The sequence below is a fragment of the Ambystoma mexicanum genome, chromosome 4q (genome assembly GCF_040938575.1).
Source record: "Ambystoma mexicanum isolate Mex_15411 chromosome 4q, UKY_AmexF1_1, whole genome shotgun sequence".
In the NCBI taxonomy this organism is placed as follows: domain Eukaryota; kingdom Metazoa; phylum Chordata; class Amphibia; order Caudata; family Ambystomatidae; genus Ambystoma; species Ambystoma mexicanum.
The window spans coordinates 1,105,316,634-1,105,334,898 of record NC_090928.1 but is presented as its reverse complement, the minus strand read 5'-3'; the positions used below and the strand labels follow the sequence as shown (position 1 = coordinate 1,105,334,898).

The 18,265-nt window shown below is 39.5% G+C and overlaps 1 protein-coding gene across 2 annotated transcripts in view; it reads right to left on the bottom strand.

Annotated features, from left to right (window-relative positions):
* The window catches only part of LOC138468214 (xanthine dehydrogenase/oxidase-like), a 1,072,878-nt gene that overhangs the window by 264,371 nt on the left and 790,242 nt on the right, over nucleotides 1-18,265 (bottom strand). For both annotated transcript variants that reach the window (XM_069608673.1, XM_069608674.1), the window contains exon 22: nucleotides 1,693-1,826. In XM_069608673.1, coding sequence (XP_069464774.1) covers nucleotides 1,693-1,826 — 134 coding nt within the window. The remainder of the gene's footprint in view (nucleotides 1-1,692; nucleotides 1,827-18,265) is intronic.

Sequence of the window (18,265 nt, the reverse complement as noted above, 5' to 3'; positions counted from 1 at the left end):
TTTACATGCCGGCCCTTTTAAAACTGTGCATACATGTGGATTGAAAGGAATATTTTCATGTTCAAGGAAAGACACACACACATACACACTGATTTATAGAAGAACAAAGAAAATGAATGTCACATACTCACATACATGTCACACATACATGTCACATACACACGGCTATAGCAAACTGCACCCACGCAGTCCCCACAAAGTAGGATTCATGAGGGTAGTATATAGATTCATAAGAACATTACCTCTGAATTCAAACTTACATGAGCCAATGCAAACAAGTCACCTTTTGCATGTACATGGCTTAACGCGTACTCGCTGGTCATTGCCTGTATGTCAGGTGGCCTCTACATAGTTATTACATTCACTATCTCACACCTGCACAGGGGAGATGGTGCATTATATTTGTACTTTGAATGTTAATTGATATAGCTTTCTCTGGTACCATACTTGTCTTGATATTGGAGAAAATCAAATGTTTAAACATATTTGCATCATGTAAAATATTCTAGTGAGAAAATAGTGTTGTTGACAAAATAGTTAACGCTGAGCAGAAATGTTATAATGCCTAGTGTTGTTTAGATTATTATAATGTTTAGAGGAAGCCTTTGTGATTGAAAGTGAATGCCTTTGTGGACTTGTGATAGTGAGATTCAAATAGGCAGGTACAATTGCATTTGTATTGATCATTGTTTTCGCTACATGTGTTTTGTAGGGCTCTCCAGGGTAAAGCTGGAGACCGACTTGGTATATGTTGCTTCAATTATTTTAATTCATTTCGATTTTTGACTACTTCACAGTCTGTTCTTTGGCACTGAAGTGTGGGGGTGGGATTGTATAGATGGGAACATGAGACTTGTGTGTCACATCTGCACGAGTCAATAGTAAAATATACAAACATAATCAACAAAGGCCAAAGATTGCATTACTTTAAAAAAGGCTCAGAACTCTGAGGTGACCTGTGATAAAATTATAATGTAGAGCAGGGGGTCCATGACAAAGAAACCCCTCCCCCAGACATGAACATTTCTCCTTTAGTTGTGGGGGAACCTGCCCTGGCCCAGTGTATATAATGTGCAAGCCCACCCAGGCAAGAAATCCAGGATAAAGCACTGCTCCTCTGTCCAAGGGTCAATCACCGAAGCCAGAAGCCCCCTTCCAGAAGGTCTCACTGTCATTACCAGAAGCCCCCGTTAATGGGGCAGATGGCTTAGCCAAGTGACGACTTACAAAATATGTTACCTGTGGGATTTTGGACGCAGAGCATTTTGCCATTATCAGTTCCTTGTGCTTATTGTCTGAGTTGTGGGCCGTCTGATCCGAGCCAATCATTGTTACTATAGATGAGAGCCGCTCCATGTATTCTGTAATGGTTCCTTCTGCAGTATTCAAACATTTCTCCAATATGGAGGCTGATAATTTGGGATGAAATTTTGCAATGATCAATAGTATCTTGGAAGACAGTCCCAATTAAACAAATGTCGCCCCCTGGTGCCAGGTAGTGCTAATACTGAATAAGAGATGTTCATTATAATAATTATATAACAAGATTCATAGCACAAAATGCAATCAGAAGTGGTGACAAACTCATTTACATCCTGATGTAACAGCAGGTTTTTCACGCAAGTAACATTTGAGCATAAAAGTGGGACATTAGGATTACCATAGGTAAAACAATCAAAATACGTGACTTACTTATGCGCAGCCACTGCTACCGCAGTTGTCAAAAGAGTATTTCTCGTGTCCTTTCCTCCAAATCCACCGCCTAGCCTCTTCACTCGGATAACAATGTGGTTTGCTGATACTCCCAAGGCAGAAGCGACACATTTCTAGATTTGAAAAGGAAATGAGTGCATAACTGAGAATGTTAGTGAGACCGTTCGACACCAGTGCCACATTCCAGTGCTACAGAGCCCACAATAGACATTAGTTGAAAGTATGAGTACACCAAACTTCGGCTTCAACAGGTAAGAGAGTGCAGACTGCAGCTGGAAGGTAACTTCTTATTGGCTGAGGGCATTCTTGACTGACCAACAGAGTGAACGTATTTATTGATTTTGTATTTATGAATGAAAATCACATGGAAAGCAATTCATTTTTGACACAAATGCTGACAGAATTTACCATTGATAACAGAGCAGAGGACATGGGTCCTTTACAATGGGGTGAGAGAATGTGACTTGAAGACCAGATGTTGCAGGGGAGGGTGGAAACAAACCAGGGATCAGGACAGGACAGAATACCATAGGAAGGGGATGGTGGAGAAAGTCCTGAATTAGGGATGGAGGGCTGATGGAAAAGTGCTGTAGGGTTGTCCATAAAGGGTAGGGAGAGAGGAAAACAGGGTGATGGAGTAGCATAGAATGCTAGGAAACAGGCTATTCGGAAAGAAGGAGAGCTTTGAGGTTGGATTTAAATAGAGGTAGAGTTGGAGTAGCACAAAGAGGGAGAGGAAGAGTGTTCCAGAGCAGGAGAGTGAGAAGAGAGAGAGATCAGAAACGAGAGGGAGGGATCACGTGGTGGAAAGGCGGTGAGCTGAGCATGATCTTAACATGAGAGGAGGAAAGTAGGGACTGAGATGAGCAGATGGGCATGGTGGGGCGAGTCTGTGGATGGTTGTCAAGATGATGAGAAGAAGTCTATACTTAGCTCTTTGTTTCATAGATAGCCAGCCAATCTGGCAAAGGCCAGAGGAGTTAGAGTTAAAGCAAGAAAGGTTGAAAAGTGTGCAGACCGCAGAGTTGAGAACTTTGTTCAGAGGTTGAAAAGCATAGCTGGGAAGGCCATAGAGGAGACTGGCACAGTAGTCAGATCTAGAAAGGACTAAGGAGGAGATTCGCTGTTAATCAGTAATAAAAGGGAGAAAATTATTGATTTTTCTGATATTGAAGAGGCTGAGTCTGGTTTCAATGGCAGATTTGGAGATGAAGAACGAGAAGTTGTGTGATCGTTCAACAATTACACCAAGTTTACGAGAGGAAGCAGAGTAAGGTAGGTAGTCAGAAGAGAAGAGAAAAAGAGGAGGAGAAGAAGAGGTAGCCTGTTTGGCTGGGAAGTAGAGAATTTTGATATCCTTAGAAATTACTAAATCCCCCAAAAACGAGGAAGAAATGAGTGAATTTCTTTTGCTCGATTTAAAAAAAAATGTTAGTACATTTTATTAAAATACAGGATTGGGGTTGGGTAAGGGTATTAGTTAAGGTAGGGGGTTATGAGGGGGTAAAGAGTGTCTCACCCACATTATTAAAAAAAGAAAAAGTGAAAAAGCAAGCAGAAATTGTGGTTTTCCGACCAAACTAATTCCTCATTTCTCCATTTGTTTTTTTTTAATTCACTTAATTCATGGACAACCGAGAATTTCAGTCTTATTGGAGTTGAGCATGAGCGAGTGAGACACCATCCAAAATTTGATGGCAGAGAGACAGTTTTACATTTTCTACAACAGCGCATCGGATAAGGAGGGAAAGGAGAAGAAGATCTCTGTATCGTCAGCGAAGAGTTGATAGAAGAAGCCGTAAGAGGAGATAAGGGTACCAACAGCTGAACAATATAGAGTGAAGAGAAGTGGACCAAGCACAGACCCACAGACCAGTAAGGGAGATGAGTGGGGAGGTAAGGCTGTTTGACACCTGAAAGTGTTTGGTGCAAGGTATGATGCAAAGCAAGCGAGGGCCTTATTTCTGATACCAAGGCAAGATTATGTAGAGAGATGGTCAGAATGGTCAACAGTATTGAAGGCATTATAGAGGTTGAGAAGAATAAGAATAGATGAAAAGTTTGCATGCCGAGAAAAAGAGATGAGTTTGCTGACATTGAGGAGAGCTGTCTCGGTAGAATGCAGAGGTCGGAAGCCAGATTGAATAGGGTCCCAAAGGTTGTGAGCAGTGAGTATTTTACTCCCTATTTTTCAACTTTGAGAGTATATGCGATTTTAAGAGAGTAAACATTAATTTTCTCCTTTGCAAGAGAGTACAAAGTATGTGAGAGCCAGCCGACGTGTGCAAAAACTGTATGGAAATCATTACTATGCAGCAGCTTTTTGCATTGTGACAGAATGTACCTTTCATTATTTCTCTACGGTCTGGCCATTTGATCTTTCCTGCATATATTAAAATGTTGAAATCACAAAAACCTAGCCAATTACATAGTAAAGTAAACATGAATTCTATTGTGTGTTTTGAGGTTCAATAGCAGAATTGTCTTTTGATCTTTAATGAAAGTCCTTGTTTCCTGGAGCTATTGCTACCTAATGGTATGCCAATGTTATGATAAAATCTTGCAGAGAGGCAAGGACTCCATGCTAAATTCTATATCTAATTTAATGGTCAAATGGTTATCTATATAGCACTTTTGACAAAGCACTGTACATAGAATATATTTATCACAATTATCACCAAACCAAAGTCTGTACTCCTTAATAGACCTCAAAAGGATGAATGGCTGAGTTGGCCTTGCGTGATTCGAACTTGCAACCTACAGATCATGCACAGATTGCAGCAACAAGTGCTCAACCGGCTGAGCTATCTTATTGGCTAACATCCTTCAGAGGTCGATTAACTGAGTATCGACAGATGTATAATAATCATAGTACCTAGGTGTTGGACGAACCATTTATGAAGCGCTACATAAAGTTAAATACCTATTGGGATTATCACAGGGACAGAGTTTATATTTCAATTACCAATGCAACTTTCATTTGCTTGTTTTTGAACAGCGCTTGCACTTCCTGGAGAGTCAGGTTTTGGATGTTTTAATTGTAGTCTTGAAGATTTGAGAGGCAAGAACGCCTATGATTGGTGTAATGACAATCGCTCACCCTTGAGTAAAGACTCTGCTGCCACTGACCATTTATTGTAATGTACCCCATTGACTGGAAGGTTGAATGGATGTAAACTAGACAGTACATAGTCATCATTTTACACACTGTTTTTATAATTAGAGGATACAATAAATGATAAGTGTAAAAATGATGTGCCTCCTCGTGATTATGCACACAGCACCGGAACTCTGCAAAATACTATTGTGCAATACTGGTTTGCTTTCACTGGGAAGAAAATCATAATTTGTTACAAAATATTTATTCTCAATTGCAACTTAGTTTTCCTTCTTATTAATCATACAATCCTAATATGCTAGGAAAACAAGGTGGAATGGAAAGAAACCATTCCTTTTATCACAGTGTGTAGTTTCTTTTTTTTGAAAGGCTTCAGAGAAATACATTCTGTTTCAGAGGTGGCTTGCAATTACATCCATGCAGATAACAATCAAAAGAAGCTTTTTGGTTTCTTTCAAGTAACCTGACCTTTGCAGTGCCCTCTACTCTAAACCTGTGTGTAAATGTACACAGGAAAATAATAAAGCTGCCGTATTTATAAGATTTTCATGCGTAAAATGGCTTGGTAAGCACCTTATCTGGAGGCCTGGTTGTGAGTATCTAGGAACTCAGTAAGTGGATTGAATACTACTCGCTCTGTGATTTTGGAATAGTGTAGAAGAAGAGAGACAGGGTGAAAGTTGGCAGAACATTTAGGATCTAGACCAGGTTCCTTAAGACGATGGATGGCAGTAGCTGTTTTATAGGCTTTGTCAAGAGAAGAGTTAAAGAGGGAGTAAAATGTGGAGCAACACTGGGAGCTATGTGCTTCATAATGTGCGGGGACAGTGGATGAGTGGGGGGCACAGGAAGGATTTGCCTGGAGGTGTAGGGCAATCATCTCATCAGTGTTGGTGGGGGCAGAGAAAGACATGTTAGCGGGGAAAGAGGGTGAGAATGGTGGAGAAAGGTGAGCAGGATGAGGGGATAGAAGGTAATTAGTGAGGGTATTACAAATGGTAGATATTTTAGATGCAAAGTAGAGAGCAAGATCATTTGAGGAAAGAGTGGAGGAGATGCAGGTGGGTGTAAGAGGTGAGAGAATTGAGTTGAGAGATTTTTGGAGGCACCTAATTTGGGAGGACTGTGATGAAATGAGAGAGAGATAGAATTCACGTTTGGCAAAGTCAAGATCAGAGGAACAGTTTTGAGGAGCAGTGAAATGGAGCTGCAGTTAAGAGTGTGGATCAGAGGTGTAATCCAGGACCATGTAGGGGAGGATTTAGGAGTGAGTATAGTAAGAGGTTAGTGAGAGGAAAAGGGAGCATAAAGAGCAATGTTAAAGTTAGTGAAGGCTGGTTCAGAGTGGTGTAGGTCAGAGAGGTAGTCAGGGAGTTTGTCAGAGGTAAACCTGCACTTAGTAATAGTTGTAGTAGATGGAGAGAGTGAGGAAGAACTAGGAGTGGATTTTGAGGTAAAGACAATAGTGATCGGAAGGATCAATATTAGCCTTCAGTGGGGATGGGGGGATTTACCATCAGTATGGCACTCCAATGTTAGGCATGCGAAGCCCAGGTGCAGCCCCTCTGGAGCCCTAGTCTCCAGTTAGATATGCAAGCAAAAAGGAAGGGTGGCAGGGGCGCTATGATGGCTCCCAGCTGCAGTAAGCTCAAACAGTCCAAAGATGTTCTCCTCCTAGAGTGTTTTCATGGCTCAGCAATATTCAGGGAGGCTGATTGGATTCAGGTGCTCACGGTTGACTCCCTCTGGTAAGTACCAGGATGTGGCAGCAGGGAATTCTGGTAACTGTAGTATAGCACCAGCCAGGATACAACTCTCCCCCAGTTTTCAATATTAGCCAATATTTGTATGTGTGTTTTTGTGATGCATCATTCATTGTCTGTTGAATATAAGGAAATAATAACTGTGTTAAGCAGAAAGGCAAAAATAAAATGTTCTTTGCTATGCTCGTCTCCTGTGTGCGCCGTAGAAACAGACAGCCTGCTTTAAAAGAAGCTTGCTTGTGGGCTGCGTTTGTAGAAATAACAGAATCACAATCTTTTGAGCCAGTGAAGGCAGCTCTAGTAACACAAAGCCTAAAAATGTCTTTGCTTTAAAGAGAAACAGAGCACGCTTCTGATAGCGCTGAGTTAAAAAAAACGAAAAAAAACTAAAGCAAGTCTTGCTCAAGTACGTTTTATTCAGGTCTGAAAAATGTGCATATGATATAATGTATTAAATCAAAAAAATAAAAGAGGTTTAAGGAAGATCCATTGTTTTTATATTGCGAGCAGTTAATTTAAAGTGCGCCACACGTTATGGCCTTGTCAAGCAAGATAACATTCTTTTGCTTTGCCGCGCAGACTTCAAACAAGTGGCTAAGTATTGCCAGAACTACAACCTTCAGTAGAAGACGAAGGGAGGAGGGGAATCACAGAGAGAGCAAGACCCAACATAGCTTAGTCAGTTAAGGTATTAGATGCTCAGTTTCCCACAACGATTGCAGTAATATGAATTTAGAGTTGAAAATAGTTTGTTTGGGAGGTTTGTGCTAGTGATGCCATTAGGGCTGGAATAAATGATAGATGAATATTCATGGAGAAGCTTAGAGAAATGATATGAAGAGTTTGGATTTATAGAAAAGTAGACTGGGATGTTTTGCAGGTATTTTTGAAATAATATGTTTTTTGTGGTTTAACAATTAGCAGGAATATTTGAAAAGTTAGGCACACACACGCACACACATGTGAGATACAATTTTGATGGGAGGAAAAATAATGATTCTTTTTAAGAGGTGTGATCTGAGGCATAAAAAGAAAATATGTGTATATATGATTATAATGAATACGAATGAGTAGGGTTAGAAATTATATATATATATGTGACATGCATATAATTTGTGCTGTAAGTGAAGCAGGGGTCTGGTGCCACTCTCATTGAAAAAGTATTTAAGAGCCAGGACTCATTAAATTGACTGTCATTTTTAAGGGTTTCTATGAGATATATCAGTAGTAATGGTGGTTTTTTTAGTAGAGGGTGTTAGTTTTAGTTGATTTAACAGCACCAGCTGAAGAAATTTGAGACTGGATAGGTTTTGAAGGAAGAAAACGAATTTGATATTGTGTTATATGTTATGTTGAAGTGATGTGCTTGGCCAGCATTTGATTGGAATACACTTGATTGTGGAGTGTGTAAGCCCTTGTTTTTAATTTGGCAATGGTCTATATATTTTGAATACTTTTTGTTTTGGCCAAAAGGTTATGTATGATTAACCATATTTGGAGCACATTTTTCACACTAGAATGTGTCCCCATTCATTAACCATATATGGATCAGATTGGTCCCATTAGATCACGTTTTTAAAATTACACAAGCCACTTCCAATTTTTAGGTTTTATTAGTTATTTTGGATTTTTTGGAGCTATGCCAGATACTCTTTTTAAGCACCTGATCACAGACATTATATTAGCACACACCAGAGCACTCCTGATTTTTTAATCCCATTAAAGCACTGTAGGTATCTTTATTAGTAATAGATGGAACATCTTTAAAAAGCATATACTATAAGTATACATAGGGTAATCTCATAGCTGAGAGAGGAAGGCATGTTGAGAAGTGGAAAGAAACAATTTTTAAAGTTTGTTGAAAAGTAATTTGGGAAAGGTGCCTTGCCCAATGGTTTTCCAACATGTAGTGAATGGGCACAGGGAGGTGCCTTGCACCCTTGTTTTAAGTAGCATAAGAAATGATTGCAACAACTGGAAGGGCCCTTAGATGTGTCTGTATACTATCAAAAAGAAGAGCAGATGCACAGATTTTATGTTCAAAGAATTTGTAACAATAAGAAAGCAAGGGAGTATGCCTGAAGAGGGAAATGGGAAAGTGATTGAGGAAGGAGAGGAAAAGCAATGGTGGCATGAAAGGAAACAGGCATGGGAAAGCAAGAGTCGGATAGAGATTGCAATGAAGGCACAGGAGAGTGCTACAAATAACTAGAGAGTGAGAATATTGGTAACTAAGAACAGAAAGAGGGAGGACAGCATCTCCCCACTGCATAACACAGAATCATTGAAATAATATGCCCAAGATCGCACATGGTGCCTGTGGGATGTATTGACCCACTCCGCTGTGCTCTGCGGCATCAACCTGCCAGTTATGGTGAAAGAAACAGCAAAAATGGCAGCAAAACCCTTGTGTGTGCCAAAAACCTACAAAAACCTACAAAACCATGTGCTTTAGCACACAAAAAGGGGGACGCACAACCTGCCACCCATAGTGCATGTGCGGTGGAATAGAGCACCCCCAGCAGAAATGTGCCAGTGGGCTCCATGACCAGCAGACAGAGCACAGAGAGAGAAGCAGCACTTTGCAAGTGAAACTCCAAAATGGGTCTACAAATGACATCTGCTTTGTTGCTAAAAACTCCAAAATGCCTATAGCACAACACTCCTAAGCATTCACAATCTTGCCTGGTGCTAAAATCCATGTATCTAATGAAGTATTGTGAACATACAAAGTCCTAATGTGAAGAGCAAAACAATCTTCAGACAAACTTGATTGTTTGAAAACTGACAGCACATGCCAAAATCTGGGTGCAGTACCCGGGGCTACCTGAATGACAGCTGTCAGAGGAGTTGCTGATGAAACTTTAAATGAGCTAAAACTAAAGGTCTGCTGGATTAGCAAAACATAAAAAGGATTGTTGCCAAAAAGGAATACAGATTTCAGTTGTGTTTTTGATACCACAGATTTTAAGGCTAAGAAAGCAATGTATTTATGTTTAATGCAACAGATTTAGTTTTGCTGGATTTAAAAAGTTAATTAGCCTGGAGGACAGATCCTGTGCAAAATCCGGTGACCGGCCTAGCTGATCCAATCCCAGGCCTGATATGCTGTTCTTTCTGGACCAGATCCAATCCATGACCAGAATTGACGGTCCAGTTTTATAACTTATTCTGTGAGTATTAATAGGGAGAAAAGTGACCCTGATATATCTGCATTGTATGATCCCAATCTCAAACCGATCCAATTTTTAATTCAGAACCATAGCCTTGCTAGAACTATCGTTGTGCTGACTCTTCTCATCTGTGTTATTAAACCCTAACTTCTTATTGATTTAAGAAAAGTAATTCCCAGAACGGTAAGTCAATTATCACACATGAATTGTTATGAGCGGCCGTGAATGACCTCCCTGTGTGGCATTCTCCTTTTTCATAGTCATCCTCTAGTGTAAGCAAACCCAATAGTCATTTCAAAAGTGTATTTCTGTTTTCCATTCTCGCGCCTATTTTATAAAAACGACCTTTACTAAAAACCTATATAACTCCCTCGGTTTTTGTGATAGAAACGAAATTTCAACTCCTACTTGTACCTCACATCTGCATCTATACATAGAACCCAAAACTGCATTGCAACAGTGCGATTCTCCCGTTATCGCAAATATCGCGCAAGGAAAAGTTTGCTGCGAATTACAAATCTTAGACATTTTTACACGTCTAAAATAGCTTACATTTGTTTCCGACTTGATTTTAAGATTTCAAATGTTTTCTTTGGATTAAATCATTGCTTGTGATTGTGTGCAACTGTTCAAAGCGGCTCTCATAGAATTTACGACAATTTAAGTATTTTTGACCAGATTTGGTAAATATAATTTCAAAGCCATTCTAAGAGCTGAAAGGTCAATTCCGTTTTTCTCTTGTGTGTAATGGGGGAAAGTGGGGCTGATATTCTGTCTGATTTGTGCTATTCCTGAACACCTACCCTCTCCTCCCATCTCTTCACATTACCTATTGGGGGTTGAGGGGTGTTGCAGGGGGAACCTCTAACCATAGTGCTATCTGATCTGAACCCACCCAAAAGTATTATTTTCTGTGCTGCATTTGTTTTGCTTATTACTCATTCCTAGTGTATTAAAGATATTATTCAGTGTTCTGTCACCACATTGGTGATTGCTGTTTATCTATTAAAACATATTGTGATTAAATCTTAAATACATAAATAAATATTTACCTTTACAAACCAGCCTGATTCCTAGTTCAGTGTGACCGGGGGGCGGTCTCAGGAGAAGGGTGTGCTATGAGTGGTATATCGTTCAGAATATTGAATTTATAGACAAAAATAAATAAGGGTTTCATTTGTGCACTACATGCTGGGCTTTGACTTGGGTGTGTGCCGGATTAATGCCGGACATGCGCCGAGAATACAAATACAATAATACATTCAAATTACGCAACAGAGAAGGCTAATGTAAATACAAATGATACCAGATTAGGCACAGCAAATATTTATATGAGTACAGCAGATGAGTAAAGATTCTAAGCACTTTTTGCAATAGCGCCACCAAATGCGCATACACTGACACAAACATTTGGATTCAAAATGGGGGGAGTAATAGTAATGAGAGGGAGCACTCTCACTAGCTCAGAGACTGAAGTTATATATCTTACAGGCTAGGAGAGCATGAACTTTTTATACCATTATTACATTAATTTTGTAACATATTAACAGATATATTGAGGAGAGATTTGAGTAAGTGACTAGAGGATAACATGCACAATTTTATGGATTAATTACGTAAATATGCGAGAAGTCACATTAGTATTTTAAGGCCAGGAACCATAAATGGGTGTGAAATTAGGCCAAAGAAGTATTTTCTTATGATGTGCACACCCTGATTAGCATGGCTTTTTAAGAATAAAGGGTAGATTGTTTTTATTTATATAAAGCATATCCATGGATGAGGAAGATGAACCAATGAGTGCAAGAGAGCTAGGAGCTGCAAAAATGAGGGATACACCTGAAGAACAGTAATGGCTCTTGGTGAAGAATACAGATAGATTAATTTGACAAACACAATCTTGTTAAATGGAAGTTTATTCAGCAGTTAAGGATTGCAAACAGAGGATTTGGCACAAGCACTGAGCATGTTATGGATCAGTAGTACTTATGATGATTGGCTTATTAGAAGGAGTGAAGAGAAGGGGAACTTGGAGATGTAGAAAATAGAGGACATCATGCACGTGATTGGGAAAAACATATGGATAATTAGGTTAAGAGCTTTTTCATGTTATGGCCATAAAGAGGGGGGAGCGACACATACACACACACTGAAGATGTATATACCCCCCACAATAGTAGACAATATTTTTATAATGCATGTATAACGCCAACTTAAGTAAACTGTAATCCCATGTCTTGCTAAAAAACAATATAAGAGAATAAAAAGTGCATATTATTTTTGTAGTATATTTGGAGCCTTTTTTTAAACTATATGGGAGGGGTTACAAGACATATAATACACACTGTAACATACAACTGTGAGGGGCAAGACTGAGGGGTTATGAGAAAAGGAAGAAACATTATGAGAAAGGGTTAGTACTAGTGGATGAATAGAGAGAGAAAAGGTAGTTATCTGTGGACATAAAAAGTGTGTGGATCTCCTCATTGATCATTATTAGGAGAAAGAGGACCCAGGTGAGTACAAGTAAAAGGCAGTGAGGGGTACAGTAGTTTCAAACTGATAGCATTTTTTCCCAAGGAAAGTGTAGCAGGTGTCGGTAAAGAATAGTATATGTATTTAAGTATGGCCATATTTAGTGAAGAAGGAAAAGAAGACCTTTGAATAAAAAAAGGTGGAGTAACCCTTTTTTGATTTTGTTAATGTAAAATAATGTAAATTGGTTGATACATGTTTTGTTTTAATAAAGAAACAAAGGAATAGTAGGATATAAAATTGAAGTGATAGGCAAATAATTGTATGCATATATGCCTTCTCATAAATAGGACACACGCTCTTGTTCAGCATCATGGGTAGGTAGATTAGAGTAGAAGGGCAACACAAGTGTTAATTATATCTCACCAGAATAAACAGAGCAAAGAAAGAAAATTCCTGAGCCATCGGAAGAAGGATAACAAAAAGTAAAGACACAGAGAACATTTTTCCACAAAAAAAGAGTGCTGAAAGCAGGCATGCTAACACATAAAAAAAAGATAAAGCAAAGTGCACCATCATTTCTACTTTAAAAATTAGCTTGCGTTCTACCTGGCCATGGATATAAAGAGATGACCTCAGCATCATCATGTTAAGGAAATATACAAGTGACGAGGCCAGCACCCTCTGTGCAGAAGAAGGAAGAGAGGTCTATTTTAGGTTAGTACCATTCTCTTTGTTAGCTTACCATGACTTTTGAAAGAAAGAAGAAGAGCAGCTGAAGAAGAAGACAGTTCCTTTTGTGTTGTTGTTGGATTTGTCATGTTGTCTGTTTTGTCTTTTATTATTTTGTATTATAAAGAAGGGGACATTTCAACCCAAGTAGTGTAAAGTATGACACAGCCATTTATAAATAACCTCTATCAAGAATAGAGGAGAAATGTTTCCTTTTTCAATCAAAAGAGGAGTTCGGAGATTATGTTTTGAGTTTAGCACAGCACTAAAATGGACTACATGAGGTATGAACCTATGAAAAGGGTGGGTCAAGTGAGGACAAAACAACATATGTGTGCTTTTTGGTCCTGTGTTATAGGCAGACCCAGGTATAAGCACAGATAAACACAAGTGACACCAAGATATGCACAAGAGGGAGGAGAAGCAGCCATTCAATTAAATTAAAGAAGAGGAAATTTTGTAGCACATATTTTAGGATGTAGAAGTAATATTTCAAGAGAAATAGGAGCATTGAAGTAGTAATATTTAGGTTTTAGGGGGAAGTGCTGATAATGAAATGCACGTATTTTTCAAGAAACTCACCCAGTTTTTTATATTTCAGATGGACAGGGATTACGTGCACTTCAAGTAATGTCAGCACACGAGTCTACGAGCAGGGAGAAAAATACCTAATTGTCATGAAAAAAGGCTTGGGGGACCCAGCCAGATGCACATTGCTGTTGAATTGAAGAAAACAAGAAGAAGAAAAAAATCCTCTTTATGGACTTCCCCGTTCTTATGTCCACTTGATTGACTATTTTACTCAAGAAGACAATATATCGTTAAGCATGACCCTTGCACAAATTAAGGGGCCATGAACTTCCTGCAAAGCAGAGGGAAGAAAAACAATAACGAAATGATGGAAGAGCCTTGAACTTGAAAGAAAGAAGGAAAGTTAAGCGAGATGATGACAAGCAAATGGACTTTAAGCAGATGGCAAATGGGACAAGGACAGATGAAATGTTATGGGGTGGATAAGAGTAATAACTTACTAACTACAGGAAAACAGAGGAAAAGAGGAGAACAAATAATTATAAAAAATGAATGAGCTGGCGAGTCCCCTCAGAAGAAAATATATAAATGTCGTTTAACGATATCTCCCAATTCTCGTAGTGGCAGAATCACTCACTGTGCATATGAATTAACATTTAATTGGGTAACAGGGGTGGGAACAAGATGTAAGTAAACAATGTTACTGTCCGGGAATACATACATAAAAATAATACAAGAGGGCAAAATATGCCACACCTTTGATAAAAAAGGAGACATATACAATAGATTAGGAGAATACAATATGATTGGAGACGCTATTGGTACTTTAGAAGTGTTTTCATGGTACCTTCCAGGTTGAGATAGATCATTGAGTTGAGGAGGGTGACTGAGATAGGGATGAATAGGTGCATTGTAGGTGGGAGAGGGTAACCAATAGGTATGTTGTTGAATAGTGGTTGAATATGTCGACCAGAGGGGGGAATGTAGAGGAGCAGGCTCTCTCGCACTCTCTTTTAACGGACATGTGACTATGCCATTTATGGACCGTGTCCCGTCCCCGGTCCAATAGTGCAAATATCAGAAGAATTGTGCACTCAGACAACTGTATTATCCATGCCCTAAACAGTAACAGAGAGGGAAAACATGGGGAAGACCAAGGATGACATAAGTGATGTCATTTCACCTATGACATCAAGTAGTTTCATAAGAGACAGGGTAACAATTTATTTATTATAGAATAACACAGGCCACACTGTGTTTAGATATGGAGGATGTTACACTCAATAGACATCAGAAACCAGAAAACTGGTAGTGCTCAAACACATGCAGAAAAATAGTTCCTTGACAAAGAAATGTGACCAGAGCAGATTTCCATTATCTTAAAACGGACTCCACAGTTTGCCTTGCAAATAAATAAAATAAAGGCCTTAAGTCTGATAGGAGTGTACAAGTGTTTAGAATCACAGAAACACAGAGATGCGAAAACCTCAGATAAATGGTTGAGCCCAAGCCAAGGTTGACTGAGAGCAGCTGAATACCGGTGCAGCCAATTTGGCAGTATTTTATAGTAGAATATGTGATTTTCAATGGTGTGACTAAGGAAGTAAAACTGCCATACAGCCAGAAGCAGATCAGAAAGGCGAGATGGCCTTGGACAGAATGTACTAGAAGTCTGAAAAGTAAACTTGTTTGTCCATTTTTAAGGTTGCCACAAATGTCAGATGATTCAGAAAAAGTGGAAAACACCTAGTCATGCTAATTATAATTAGCATAGGAAGTCATGTGTTCAGGAAGTGTTTATATCAAATAGAAATCAAGTGATGTTTGACCTTTAAATAAAATGGCCAATCAAAGCCGACTGAATTATACGGTTCATATTAGCATAAACAATAATGCATAATCTGTTGCCATTGTATACAACCATGATGTATACAGTACAAAGTTGAGGCATTTCCTTTTGTAACTGTAAGGAGCAGTGATTAAACAAATATACTCCCAGCCGGTTGCCCAGATGTCTCTTCCTTGCACAAAAGTATATTTATTTTCAGGGATGGCTGATTGCAGAGAATTATGTCTGAGAATTAATCTCTTTACAAATACGTGGGCAGAGAGTGGACAGAAGCGAGTAGGTGGTTATGTAGAAGGGAATTAAAGCCAGTGGATAGAGCAGCACAGATAGAGGGGAGGTCGTAGTCTTCAATGACAATGAGGTGGTGATCAGATGGAAGAGAGTCAATTAGTTGGGAGATGTGGTCGAAGAATTGACCTACAGGACCAAGTGGCCGGTAGAGAGAGATAATATGTATGCCATAGGTTATTGTGGAGTCCTACACCACCCCTGCTAGTGGGGAAGGGATAGTGAGTGAAGGTGTAGGTGTAGGCAGTGTCATGAATGGCAGCAAGGGTTGCATAGTCAGAGGGATAGATCCAGGTTTATGTAAGGGTAATGAGGTCAAGGGAATGAGAATAGGAATGGAAGAAGTCAGAGGTAAAGGAGGGTTTATTGCAGACATACTGCGCATTCCAAATAGCAATAGAAAGAGAGTGAGATGTAGAAGCATAGTGACCTTGAGTCTGAGAAATAGAGAGGCGCTGGTGGTAGAAGTGAATATGTTTGTGTGATGGACAGAAAAATGTGAGGATGAGTGCTATCCAACTCTGGAAAATGTCACTTCACAATAGGTAGGTGAAGGCTAACAGGGCTGGGGTAAGGTCAGTTACATATTAGAAAAAACGACCACCATATTTCAACCTTTTAACAGAGGCAGGTATCAACTCATAGATGTGGCACACACAATTAGAGAGAGTCCAGTGATGACGTGCCTGTCCACGTTCTCTGCATCCAACAGGGCTTGAATAGGAAGTGGACAGCCACGTCCTGCACAGTTAAGAGGTTGAAGGCAGATCTTAGTACACTCTTGTTCCTAGAAGTAAAACAGTGTCCTGCACAGTTAAAAGGTTGAAGGCAGATCCAAGAACACTCTTGTTCCTAGAAGTAAAACAGTGTTTTTGTTTGTGTCAATTGTCAATTTCCTGCTTCCATGTGCAGCGTAAGCTATATCTCTCTCCTTGTTTTTGACATGTTCTAGGCAATGCTTTAAATGGGCAGCTAGGTGCCGGCCTTGAGTACCTGCATCTCTTTTATTTGAGACACATAGTACAGGCAGTTCTCATCAGGAAGTCAAAATCTTTAATGGGAAAGTACCAGCACTTTTTAACAGTAAGCTGGGATACTGAGAACCTGCACTTCTGTATCCCCATTTCAAGCACTAATACTAGGTGAAGAAAATCTCACAGTTCAAAGTGGCCCACTGCCATGACTATGTGCACTTTACAACGTCACTGTGAACTACAATCTCTATATACAGCACAGTCTCTTGATTACAAAATAACCCCTGAATAGAACATATACAGGGAGAGAGATATGCTTTAAATGCATAGTACTGAAAGCAATTTGAAAACTGACATGAAAGAGATACTGTTTTCCTTTTTAGATCAAGAGTGTTCCGGGAAGCCCCTTCAAGCCTTTGGACCAGCCTGTTTTGCAGGACTTTTTTTCCCAGCTGCACCACATGATGGGCAAGAGTCCCTAGAAAGCAATACAATAATGTAAGTTGCCATTCATGCGACGTGTGCATAACACGCAATCTGAACACATTTGTGTTCCCCAGATAACTGGATTACTTGTGCACTGGGTGCATCATTTATGCAAGTTATTAATATCTTAGAGCCACAATGCCTCTGTGCGGATGGAATGTTCCACTTTAAAACCCCGACCTACCCACCTCTAATGGGAGCCGTACGTCAGTTGCATGTCATATTGAGTGGCCAATGGATGATTTTAAACGCCCACTTAGCACATTTAGCGTATTTTTCAACTGTAATGTCTTCTACACAGTCGTCAACACCAAGGCCCTAGGAAACAAATGAAAACTGTGCAAATACCCTTTACTATAACACTAAATAACATGATACAGATACAAACTTTCAGTCTGATAGCAAGAGCGACGAAGTGCCCAGTCAAACATTCAAATATCTTTGTTCACACTAAGAAATAATTATGTAACTCAAAGGTCACCAGCGGGGTGGATACAGAGGGCATACCCAAAAAGGGCTCCTGAAGGTTGGATAGCTCTAGCGGGTCAACCCTTTGAAGGGAAACCTAAAACTGTCTCAATGTAAGTGTTTATCTGGACAATGTGCCTGCAGTAGAGTGGATAGCTCTCCAGGTTTTAAGAGCAAGATCCTCACTGTAAGCGCTTCTCACATGTATCCCTAATAAGACAGTCACAGATATTCTTAGTTCGTAATTGTATATTTAAGCAGACATTTTTTAATAAGTTAGTCTCATAATCACATAGCATCATTTGCATGTGTTGTCATACAAATTGTGGTGTTGTAGTAGGTTCAGTGACTTTAATCATATCCAAAAATGGACTACTGTGCCATCCACTTTAGCCTAATGTGGCAACTCTGTGACCTGAAGTTTTGCCCGTGGGGCTTTCTCAAGGCAATTCATATGGCTAGTAAGGTTTGGATAGTTAACACTTTGTACGTTCTCTATGATCGCTGCCTAACTCCTTTTTTATTGGTTAGGTACAATTACAGTTTCTAAGGTTAGAGATGTATACAGATTTAGAAGGGAAATGATGTAGTCATTCAACACAATAAGGAGCCAATTAGTACATGGAAGGTTACTAACATGGAGTTAATACGTATGGACGTAAGCCAGACATTTGAGGAAAGGAAGGAAGGGGGAA